The following is a 10937-nucleotide window of genomic DNA, read 5'->3' as shown; positions in this document are numbered from 1 at the left end:
GGAATGATTTATACAGCAGTAGAAAAGCAACAAATTTGGTTAGAAGAAGTATGATAAAAACATAAGTGAACTTTAAGGAGAACTTTTTATTCATTTAATTCAAAATTAACAAAAAACCGTTAACGCTGATGATATTTGCTTTATTCAAAATTGAATAAGCTTTGTTATATCGATAGACATCACGATTAGCTGCTTAATTAAAGCTATTTGATAACAAAAAATAAATAAGAGAAGACGACTGATGAAAACTACATTGAAAATTAGGCAAAATCAACAATACTGTTTTAATGTACAGATATAAATTTTGTGGTAATAAATTATGACTCTAAATTCTGGTAGGAATTAAAGATGTCTTTCTACAAAATTAATATTTAGATGTGCCACAAAAATAAAAAATGATAACTTTAACAATAAATAACACAATTTGCAGCTTAAAAATGGTAAAATGATAACTATAACAATAAATAAAACTATTCGCAACTTAAAAAGAAAACGATTTGATAGGTACTTTACAAAATCGTGGCCAAAACAACCGAAAGCCAAAAGGTTGGACAAAGAAACCAAATCTCTTGGAAAGGTACAGCTTATTGATCGCTTAGCGCAGTCCTCGCGCTTTTCCTCGAAATTGTGAGCTTGAAGCCATCAATGAAGTTGCCCACCAACGTTGTTGCCTGCCACATTAGCGATGGCAGCTGCCACCACTACAACAGCAAGTATTAAGAGAGCCAACACATCCGTCCTTCTGAGCTTCACTTCCCGTGATCCGTTTTGGCCGTTTGGCTTGATTTCGGCAAATCTTGAAAGCTAACAAAATTCTTAGAAATTCAGCCAGCCTAGAAATTCTATCTAGTCAGCTCGAGCTCATTGATTTTTATGGATGGCGGCTGTTTGATCTTTGGCCGGTCGCTTGATCGATGGATCTCGCTTTGGTTTTGAGGCCATCAGTCAGTCAGTTGAGCTATCAACAGCTGCTGCTGCTGCTGCTACGTCTGCGGCGCCTGCTGCTAATGCTCCCTCAAAAGGTTTCAAATCGCGAAAAAGGTTTGAAAGCTTGCGCATGCGCCAAACATTTGGTCATTGGTTAATAAGTTTCTGGGCCAGTTGGTTGCTCGCTTTTTGCTGGAATTGTCCATTCAATCGTTTTTCAAGCGAAGCACTAAGCAAGCTAAATTATTCATCTAATTTTGATTTTTATTCTTTAGTTGTTCAGTTCCCTTGCTTGGCTGAAGATTGAATTCTCTACTTGTATTGTCTGGCATTATTTTTATTGCATACTCTTAGGCTGAGCTAGGTATTTGCCTGACAAGCAAGCAGTGCAGCAAGCAGTTCCTGACCCACATGTTTGAATAATTATTTTAAGCATATTGAAATGCACATAAATTCGACAATTTAGTTCAGAATCAGCTGAGCCAAAAAGAGGCAATGCTTTGCACCCAAAAATAAGCTGCACTACTTGCATGATACGCTACATTTCTGTATGTACTTTAAATTACGAGGTAATTAAAATCCAATAAACAATGCTTTCCAATTCATGAACGATGTTGTTGTTTGTTCCACTTATGTCAATTGTCAACATTTAAAAAACTTTTATTTCGTTTCGTTAATCCTATATAAAAGATAAGATTTTGTAATTATACAAAAAAATGCAATATAAACCTAAATATAGATTTACCGGGAAGAATGGGAAGGGAGCAATTCGAAAAAGGATCTAACAAATCTTGTGTTTTGTAAAAAGCAAACAAAATGTGCATAAAAAGCGAGTGCTTATAAATATCAATTGTTTAGTGGTGATTAATCAGTCGTCCAGCGTTTACAACAATCGATCGATCCACTGAGTGAGCTGCTTCAATTGATTATCCTTAGCCGAGCTCTCGACGAATTGCACTTGTTGTGAAATGTGCGCGAACTCAAAGTCACGTCCTGGTTTTCCCAGCACAATAGGTTTGTTAACCTCATCGTCGCCCACAGACTGCAATTTGCGACTCCTTGTGTCGCGTACTGTGTGGCTATTAAAAAGAGAGGCACACATTTATTAAATGCGATTAATCAGAAGATGTTTTATGCGACTTACAGTTCCTTCTCCAGCAGTGTCTTAATAACCTGAGAGCTCTTGGCCGTCGTTTGATCCTGTTTGTTACACAATATTAACACAGAGCAGGGCTGTGTGGCGCTGTCCGACAGTATGGTGTACAAAAAGCTACAAAATAAGGGCAACGTTTAGTTAGAATAATATTCCACATGTCCTCTACTTACTCTGCCACATCACGAATATCCTTTTGCACGGACACGGAGTCCACAACGAAGACAATTCCTTTGGCGTTGCGTTTGTGCAGCTCAAAGCACTTGTCGCGCACCCGATAATGACCGGGAATGTCCACCAGTCTGGTGGCAGCCTGCTGACCGGAGTAATATTCACCCACGTTCTCCTTGATAGACGTGAAGGTCTCAGGGAACTTGCCATGCACCAGTTGCATGAATATGGCACTCTTGCCCGCCTCACTGAGGCCGGTCAGTAGGAAGTCACGTCTACCCGCCGAGCGTCGCCGCAAGATCACAAAGATTGCTGCAAATCAAGGGAAATGATCAACTGTTGTTGTGTGTGCATCGACGTGGCGGCGCTGTCGACGACAACAACTTACCGACAATAATGAAGCCCACCAACAGGGCTATCAATATGGGTGTAAAGTTAACTTCGCCCAACTTCACGGGCGTCCTTTCACGCGTCTTTTCATTTAATTTATCCATTTTTTTATAGCAGAAACGTGCAAGTTTAGGGAAAGTGCAATTTTTTGGCGTCCAAATAAAAAAACTAAATTTCGACTGGACATGCAGCGTGGCCGCAATTTTAAAAGTTCGAAATATACTAGTTAATGTAGCAAAATATACTAACGGTCAGTTTGTTTACACTGGATTCTAAACAAATTCACATTGCTTACATCAAATGAAGGAATTTAATTGGTTCTTACAATTAGAAGAGACTAGGCTTGGTAAAATAAACCAATATTTATAATATTTACTTTTTTAAAGAAACTGTATACAAATTTTGTTTATCATCAAGTTAGCAGGTCCGGTAAATAGCTGTAGTGTAGCCCTGGATAAAGTAAGAACAGCTGATAACAAAATCAAAACACGAGTGAATCCAAATTTGCCCGATGGTTCTAGGAGCAAAGTTTATGTGTGTGGTTCAAAGTAAATAATCGTAAATTTTTGTACAAATAGAAAAAAATTCAAATTTAGTTTAGCTGTCTTTTATTGCTTACTATTATTTTGCAATTTCTTCTCAAACCAAATGTAAACAAAAAACAGCTGTTTCAGCCATAATGTGGCCATAATAGCAATTTTCTTTTTTGTTGGTTATTTCGACTTTGTTTTGAATATTTGTATATGAAAATGAATCATGCCCCTTTTCCCATCTATGATAAAATAAGAATCACTGCACATTCGCTTGATTTGTGTGAAAATACATTTGTGGTTTATGTATTTGGTATTAATATGGTGGTTGTGAAGAGCTAAGCAAACTACATAAGTATATCGAGCGCTTTAACATTTACATTTAAACATTTACATGAAATATTTACTTTTTTACCAGGCCGTACAATAAACTAAAGGTAAAATTACAAGAGAACGCCCAAGCGGGCACGGAAATGGCGTTGTAAATGCCAGTGGGAAAGCTTAGCAAACCGCCCAGCGGCGCCAAATTGAAACTATCATCGAAGATCATCACTGCCGAATTGCGATTGCGAGCGCACACAATGACCACAATAAACGAGAAGAGCACTTTCGATGCATAGTAGGCCACTGTATCGATGCTCGATTGCTTCAGCACTTCCATTTTTTTGGACATTTGTATTTTAGCCTCAACGTCAGCAACTTTGCGCTCAGCACGCATTGTTTTTATTTTTCTGGCATATTCTCCAGAATGCTGGGCACTATGCACATTGTCCAATTCCTCTCGTGCCGCGTCCAGTTCTTGTTGCATCTGTGCAGCAGCATTTGTTGTACTTTTCCAAAAGCGTGATATTTTGAGCTGCAATTGAAAGGCACATGTAGCGACGTATCGACTGCATTTTTCTTGCACTTACGTAGTTTCTGATAAAGTCTGGCAGGATCGTGTTGATCAGGCACATCAGCCCTATCAGTATAAACAATTGCATTCTGCGTTTTGTGTTATTAAAACAAAATAGTGTCACAACAAAAAAATTAGTTGAACGTAGTAAAACAGCTGACAGCTGCGTGTGTGTTTTGTGTCGATGGGGCAACCCTGTGCAGCTAATACCAGGGATGGCAATAGCAGCAGCAGCAACAGCTGATTGCCGGCATAACAAAAAAAAACGCCTGGAATATTCGTGAACAAATTTTGTTTTGTTGCTGTGACGTGAAATGATTAAACACTGCAATGGAAGATAGCAATCAAGAGGTGCGTAAATTAAAAGTGCAATGGCAATTGTTCTAACTTTTTCAATTACAGATCGAACCTTGTCGCAGCATTGGGCCGCATCAGCTCGACGAGGCTGTCAAAAGTCAGGCCATCATTAAGTTGTCGCCTGTCCAGGTGCCAGCGCACTTTAAGCGCCTCGAATGCAACACAAATCTCAATCTGCCACCACTCAACTGGCTGACCACATCGCACAGCAGCCATGGACTGCATCAGGCGTTGTACCAAAATGCGGGTTTCGCCAGCTTTCGCCTGGGACAAATGTTTCCCGATTGCGTGGGCGAAGTGGACGTTGTGTCAGATGCTGAGAACATTAAACAGCTACTAAAACTGCCTTATAGTGCCAAGAGTGCAATCAGCATGGTGGTGCACAAAGTGGGTAACACGCTGTTGCTGGACGAGTTCGATATACAAAAGTATTTGTTGCGCAAGGCAGATGATGATTGGAAATGGTTACGAACCTTCATCCTGGAGCACATTATGGCCTATGGCAATGAGCAGCATAATTTCAGCTTGAAAGAACGTTCTCGTGAAGCGCTGCAAACCAAGAACTTGCTGTCGAAATTCCTCTATCACAGCTTAAAACAAACAGGTGACGTGGATAATGAGCTTAATGCTCCCACACAGCTAACGAATCGTCGTGCAAGTTTGCCCATCATTGGACCTGTGTTGCCGGAGCCCAAAATCGAGGAGAATGTGCCCGATCCCAAGTCGAGTCACGCCTTCAATCGCAATGTGGTGTGGACATTCGAGGACATACGCATGCTCATTGGCACCGATATGCCCATCTTTGGCGGCCCCAACAGACCCTGCATCAGTTTGCGACTACGAGATGCTGCTCAGCCCATCAATGTGCTGACTGGCATCGATTATTGGCTCGACAATCTGATGTGCAATGTTCCCGAGGTGGTAATGTGCTATCATCTCGATGGCATTGTGCAGAAATATGAGATCATTAAGACTGAGGATTTGCCCTACTTGGAGAATTCACAATTCTCCCCGCAAGTGGTGCGCAATGTGGCCCAGAATATCTTGGCATTCCTTAAAGCTAATGCCACCAAGGCGGGACATACTTATTGGCTGTTCAAGGGACGCAACGATGATGTGGTGAAGCTGTATGATTTGACCACTTTGTGTCAGAGCCAAAACAAAGGCGGTGAACAGTCGGAACAGCAGCAACAACAGGAGATCAATCCTTTCACGGTGCCCGTGGGCATGTTGCTGTATTCGGTGGCACGCAACATGAAAAATACCCTGGAACACATTAGTCCCAAGACGGCGGGCAACATACGTGCGCTGCTGGACAACTGCATCAAGCTGCTGCCGAAGGAGCAATATCCACAAATTGTCAGTTCATCGCATTACATTCTATCCGATTTACATGTGCCCGCTGGCATTGATCCCAAGGCCCCCAAGTTCAACGAATCGCAATCGCTATACGACGATGATGACGATGACGAAGATGACGAGGAAGATCAAGATGAAGAAGAGGAGAACTATGAGTACTATCAAAGTGCAGCTGAAAGCGGTGGTAAGGCAAACGTTGCTGTGCGTCACATTTGCGATGCGTTGCGCGATTTCAAATCCAATGCCAAGCAATCGAAACCTGCTCCGCTCGTTGCCAACACTGTGGAGCGTTGCAACATTTCGTTGCAACACATCAGCGCTGGCATTTCGTGTCTGCAGTACTTTAATGGCAATCAGGAGGAGAAGTTGAAGGAATCGGAAATGCATGCCAAGCAGGAGGAGAAGCAACGCATACTCCACGAAGAACAGAATCCGAATATGGCAAAACCTTTTAATGCTATACCACTGCCCTATGAGCAACTAAAGCTGGTGCCACCGCCATCAGCGTTGCCAGTGCCAACTGAAGTCCAAGCACAGCCAGCAAAGAAACGCAGCACAAAGACCAAAAGCAAGCGCAGCAAATCCAAAGAGTTGGCCACCACGGCGAATAGCAATAGTAAGCCAACGCAGCAGTTGAGTGCGAAGTTTAATACGCAGAACTTTGGATCCTGGAATGTGCATCTCAAGCTGCTATTGCTCGAGAAAGCTTGCCTCACGTATGCCACACTCGCCGAGCATCATTATGAGACCCAAAGCTATGGTTGCACTCTGAGAGCCATCGAGTTGGCTTGTCGCTGCCAACAGGTGCTCAACAAATACATGGCCAATGTCGTGTCGCAGCAGAGTTGTCTTCTTGGACGTGCTGGGGATTGTTTCTTTCAAATGTCCAAGCATTGGCATGCCATCGAGGAGTATAGACAGCAATACGAGCAGTTGGATGAATCATCGCGACTCATTTCTCTTGAACTGGAGCAGGAGCTAGAAGACAGCGAGCTGCTAAGCTTGGCTCCTGTTAAGAATGTGGAACAGGTGATGCTGCATAGCTGCAAGTGCTACGAAGAGGCGTTGGAGCATGCGCAGAGCGCCGAGAGCAATGAACTGCTGCGTCGCCTGGGAAATGTGCGCAACGAACTGGGACTGAAGTATATGTATTCGGCACAAGGTGAGTAAAAAGTAGTCGCTACTTCTACTGAATCTCTTAATACTTTACTTGCACTTTACAGAGGAATACAGCACGCTGAAACGCAACTCGGAAGGCAGTCCAGAGACGAAAGATTGCAGTAAATCTGACGAGGAGCCGCTGTATGTTAAACTGACTGTCAATTCTTATGACTGCTTGCGACGTGGCATTGAGGCTTTCACTGCTGTGCAAGACAATGTTAATCTCGCATTTCTCTACTGCAACATGGGCAGATTTATGCGTTTGCGTGCGCATCTCACCATGCCCAATGAGAGGTAAGCACAACTGATTAAAATCCTTGCTTGATATTAACTTATCTTTTGTCTGCTTAGCACCATTGCCTTGGAGACGCAGAAAAACTTCTACAACGAGGCCTTTAATTACTACGAAAAGGCCAAAGATTGTCTCGATACGCGTAAAGCCAACGCCGAGCTCTGGGATCTAGTGCAGTGGGAGCTATCGACAGCCACGTTTACGCTGGCCAAGCAGCTGCAGGACTTTAGTTCAGCGGATAAAAACAGTTTGGCCGAGGCCTCCAAGGAAGTTTTGGATCTGCTGCAAAAGTCACTGCGTCTATGTGATGTGGAGCATGCTGGAGCGCGGCAAGTGCTCTACAGTTTTCGCTCGGGACTGATACACAAGCGGTAAGTAAAAGCTCTTTAAATGTAATGCAATCTATACTAATCTCTTATCGTTTACACTCTGTAGCATTGCCTCCTTTCACTATGCGCAGCTGCGTAGTTATGGCGTCTCGGAGTTGTCACAGCTGCCGAAAGCAACGTTGCAATTATGCAAATATCATTACGAGAAGGCCACACAGATACTGGAGAGTCTAAAGGAGGTGCGTGACTTGTTGGTGGTGCAACTGGAGCGCATCTCACTACACGAATTCCTAGCCGAAGGTAAGTGCATCAATTTGCTCTCTAAGATCATTTCACTATCTCGTATTTCTCTTTTTGGCAGTTTCAACGCATGCGGCACAAAAACTAAAACAAATGCAATTGGCTTTAGAAATTTGCTTGCAATGTCAACTTGTATTTGGCCACGTCATCGATACTAACAACAGCGTGCACATTGATGACGATGACGAATTCAAATCGCATTTGACGCTCTACGAGAGTCGCTTGCAGAATGCATTGAAAACGCTCATCAAATTGCTGTTAACAACCGGCAAGGATCCGAAACAGCTGTCGGCATTGTACAAGCGCATGTATATGGAAACCTTGACTGGGAAACATGGCATAGGCGCACAGCAATTGGCAACAGCATCGCAATCGCGTTCACACCATTTGCACACGCTGCTAACCCGGCTGAAAGCCATGTGCGGCGCTCAGCCAAGTAGCGACTAGTTGGCTACCCAAGCACCAACAATCACAACAACACAACAACAATATGGTTTGAGCTCGCTCTCACTCACTCTGACACTCTAGCTCTCCCCCTCGCTCTAGTTTTCGTCTGTCGTGTACGTGTCGTCTTGCAATGTTTATAAAATTTGTTGTTCAGTTTCAAATTTTACACATTTGCATTGACCTGACTTGTGTGTGTTTATTGATGTATTTATTTCGTTCGTTCAATATTTTCAATCACTTTTCATTTGCTTAGTTAACCTCGTCGTTGGCAGCGGCAACCGCCAGACAGCTCCTCATCAGCCTGGGCCTGGACAATGCTGGCAGCGTGCAATTGCAATGCAGCCAAAGCCAACAGCACGGCAACTCTCAAGATCTGTAAAAAGGATCAAGATTAGACATCTATCGATCAATATACCCACACACACAGCTTACCTTGAAGCAAAGACTAGGCATTTTATGAGCGCAGTGGGGAATTAGTTTTCTGGGTGCTGGGCAGCGGGCGAGCGGCTCTTATAAAGTCGCGTGGCTGCCACGCGAACGTGGCCCACATCATGATTAGAAGAGTGCTCTTTGCGAGTCTTGCTGCAATCTTGGCCAGCTTCTGTGTTCTGTTAAATATGTTGTTAAACAAGCTCGACTAATCGGGAACTGATGCTTTGCTTTCTACCCATTCTCAGTCTCAGTCCTAAGTTAAAAACTTGTAACTTATTCAACCCGTAATTGTGCTAATGAAATTCCTTAATTATGGTATAAATATCTAATCACTAAGTGCAAAAGAATTTGAATTATTTTTGTTGCCAACAGCTGTGTAATTGATTTAAGCAAAAATGTTACTTAAAATAAATCATAGATTTTTATATTTTCATTACAATGAAATACAATTAAAAACTTTATTGTATGCAACTGAAATGCCGCTTCAATGAAGTGTAGCGCATGCGAAATAATTTCAAATCATTTCGAAGCATATTATTATTATTAAATTTGAATAAATTATAAAGTGCTTAGTACGGCACATTTTGCATAGTTTATAAATTTATTGTAATTTTTATCGTAATTTTTTTGCTTTTGTATATAAATTCTACCAACGCAGCAGAAAGTTCAAGTCAATGCCTTGACTTGCAGAAAACTGTGTCAAGCTCATGCCACAGTGGGGCAAGTGACGGTAAACATTGGCGTAAAATGTTGTGACTCCCACACGGTCACTAGGCACGCACGAGTCATCGTCGAAGCCAAGCCATGATGAGCTTGCGTAATGACGACGATCAGGCGGGAACACTCTCAGACGATGTCGTAAGAGGCCACAGACGCCTGCTATCTGGACCCGCGCCGAATTCGGTTTCTGACTCTTGAGAGTTGGAACGGTATGCACTGCAGTACTTGCTGCACGTCTCCAGCACGGCGACGTCTTGAGATTGCCACAAATAACACAAAGAACTTGTGTTGGGCCAAAACATAGAACAGACAGAGAAACGTCTGCTACTAAATTCAAACTTGCATCATATTCGTCACGTAAGCGAATTGTGTGTTGACTTTTGACGTTTTGAACGCTGAGCCATTGCCTGGATTTTTAGTATATAAACAAATCGAGGCACTCCAGTCAGACATTAGTTAACTACCACAAGACAAACTAACCCAATCCCAAAAGCAAAATGATGAAGTTCATGGTAAGTGTCAGCGCATCCTTTTGCCACCCCATCTGACATCCTCCAAACCTCATTCACTTGACAACATCAACTAATTTCACAATTTCTCCATCTTTAGTGCATTTTCGTCTGCGCCATCGCCGCTGTCTCCGCAAATGAGTACGGTCGTCAAGGATACGAACACTCGAAACTTGGCGGCTATGCCTACCAGGTGCAGCCTGCTCTGACTGTCAAGGCTATCGTGCCCGCTGGCGGTTATGGTGGCGGTTATGGCAACAACAACCGTGGATATGGTGGCAACAGCTACGGTCGCAGCATTGAGGTCCCAGTCTCCGCTGTCTACACCTCCAACCAGGGATACGGTCATGGCTATGGTGCACCCGCTGTCGATCGTCAGGCTATCGGTCTGGCCAAGCTCTCCCTGGCTGCCCCCAACGCTGGCAAGCCTCTGGTCTGGAACGAGCCCCGTCAGGTGATCGAGGAGTCCTACGGTCATCGTCAGAGCTATGCTCCTCAGCAGAGCTATGCCGAGAAGGCTCAGGGTGCTTCGGCTGCCGCTGCTTCCGCTGCCGTTGCTGGCAAGAAGAACGAGGGCTACGGCTACAAGAGCTCCGGCTATTAAGCGACTTAATAAAACAGTGAACACATAGGATGCTTAATGCTAAACGAGTTAAGCCAATAAGGCGTAGGATGTAATAAAAACCAAACAAAAAATCATACAAAAATCCAAACATTACATTTTCTTATTTCTGTGGGGTATTCGAGTTGAGCTTCAGTTGACTTGACAAAAAGTTAAGCAAGTTGTGAATTTATGAATGCTTAAGAAAAGCGAAAGAAAGACACGAAAAGTGCAGACTGAAAATGTTGAAGCAGCAAACAGAAAAAGCTGCTTAAAAGTAGCGAAAGAAAGTTGAGGTTCAACTGATCTTCAGCTGTAATACTTTTATAGAACCAAAATAATATTAAATGAATAGTACTAATAT

The 10937-nt window shown here is 43.0% G+C and overlaps 4 protein-coding genes across 4 annotated transcripts; 2 read left to right on the top strand and 2 right to left on the bottom strand.

The window, feature by feature from the left end:
* Window positions 1-1566: 1566 nt before the first annotated feature.
* On the bottom strand, window positions 1567-2847 carry LOC117567671 (signal recognition particle receptor subunit beta). Its single transcript, XM_034247791.2, has 4 exons — window positions 2640-2847; window positions 2254-2563; window positions 2072-2197; window positions 1567-2006 (listed from the first exon to the last, which is right to left on the bottom strand). The coding sequence occupies exons 1-4, from the start codon at window positions 2743-2745 to the stop codon at window positions 1811-1813; spliced, it is 738 nt and encodes a 245-aa protein (XP_034103682.1). The 5' UTR covers window positions 2746-2847; the 3' UTR covers window positions 1567-1810.
* A 596-nt stretch (window positions 2848-3443) lies between these two features.
* On the bottom strand, window positions 3444-4212 carry LOC117567672 (guided entry of tail-anchored proteins factor 1). Its single transcript, XM_034247792.2, has 2 exons — window positions 4083-4212; window positions 3444-4027 (listed from the first exon to the last, which is right to left on the bottom strand). Exons 1-2 carry the CDS (start codon window positions 4152-4154, stop codon window positions 3575-3577), a joined length of 525 nt encoding a protein of 174 aa, XP_034103683.1. The 5' UTR covers window positions 4155-4212; the 3' UTR covers window positions 3444-3574.
* Window positions 4213-4276: 64 nt separating this feature from the next.
* Window positions 4277-8749, top strand: LOC117567670 (erythroid differentiation-related factor 1). The gene is made up of 6 exons (XM_034247790.2): window positions 4277-4417; window positions 4469-6944; window positions 7006-7237; window positions 7295-7606; window positions 7671-7864; window positions 7926-8749. The coding sequence occupies exons 1-6, from the start codon at window positions 4397-4399 to the stop codon at window positions 8309-8311; spliced, it is 3621 nt and encodes a 1206-aa protein (XP_034103681.1). The 5' UTR covers window positions 4277-4396; the 3' UTR covers window positions 8312-8749.
* Window positions 8750-9838: 1089 nt separating this feature from the next.
* LOC117567673 (chorion protein S18) lies at window positions 9839-10683 on the top strand. Its single transcript, XM_034247795.2, has 2 exons — window positions 9839-9975; window positions 10073-10683. The coding sequence occupies exons 1-2, from the start codon at window positions 9961-9963 to the stop codon at window positions 10574-10576; spliced, it is 519 nt and encodes a 172-aa protein (XP_034103686.1). The 5' UTR covers window positions 9839-9960; the 3' UTR covers window positions 10577-10683.
* The last annotated feature ends 254 nt before the right edge of the window (window positions 10684-10937 follow it).

The sequence above is a fragment of the Drosophila albomicans genome, chromosome 3 (assembly GCF_009650485.2).
Source record: "Drosophila albomicans strain 15112-1751.03 chromosome 3, ASM965048v2, whole genome shotgun sequence".
In the NCBI taxonomy this organism is placed as follows: Eukaryota; Metazoa; Arthropoda; class Insecta; order Diptera; family Drosophilidae; genus Drosophila; species Drosophila albomicans.
The sequence above is the reverse complement of the archived record's forward strand: the minus strand, read 5'-3'. Positions and strand labels throughout refer to the sequence as shown.

Excerpts from the sequence above, each read along its gene's own strand:
- LOC117567671 (XM_034247791.2), bottom strand. The coding sequence starts at position 2,745 with ATGGATAAATTAAATGAAAAGACGCGTGAAAGGACGCCCGTGAAGTTG. Across the intron at positions 2,564-2,639 it reads GGTGGGCTTCATTATTGTCG|CAATCTTTGTGATCTTGCGG; the intron begins GTAAGTTGTTGT and ends CTTGATTTGCAG. Across the intron at positions 2,198-2,253 it reads GATATTCGTGATGTGGCAGA|CTTTTTGTACACCATACTGT; the intron begins GTAAGTAGAGGA and ends CTTATTTTGTAG.
- LOC117567672 (XM_034247792.2), bottom strand. The coding sequence starts at position 4,154 with ATGCAATTGTTTATACTGATAGGGCTGATGTGCCTGATCAACACGATC. Across the intron at positions 4,028-4,082 it reads CAGACTTTATCAGAAACTAC|CTCAAAATATCACGCTTTTG; the intron begins GTAAGTGCAAGA and ends TTTCAATTGCAG.
- LOC117567670 (XM_034247790.2), top strand. The coding sequence starts at position 4,397 with ATGGAAGATAGCAATCAAGAG. Across the intron at positions 6,945-7,005 it reads GTATATGTATTCGGCACAAG|AGGAATACAGCACGCTGAAA; the intron begins GTGAGTAAAAAG and ends TGCACTTTACAG. Across the intron at positions 7,238-7,294 it reads CTCACCATGCCCAATGAGAG|CACCATTGCCTTGGAGACGC; the intron begins GTAAGCACAACT and ends TTGTCTGCTTAG.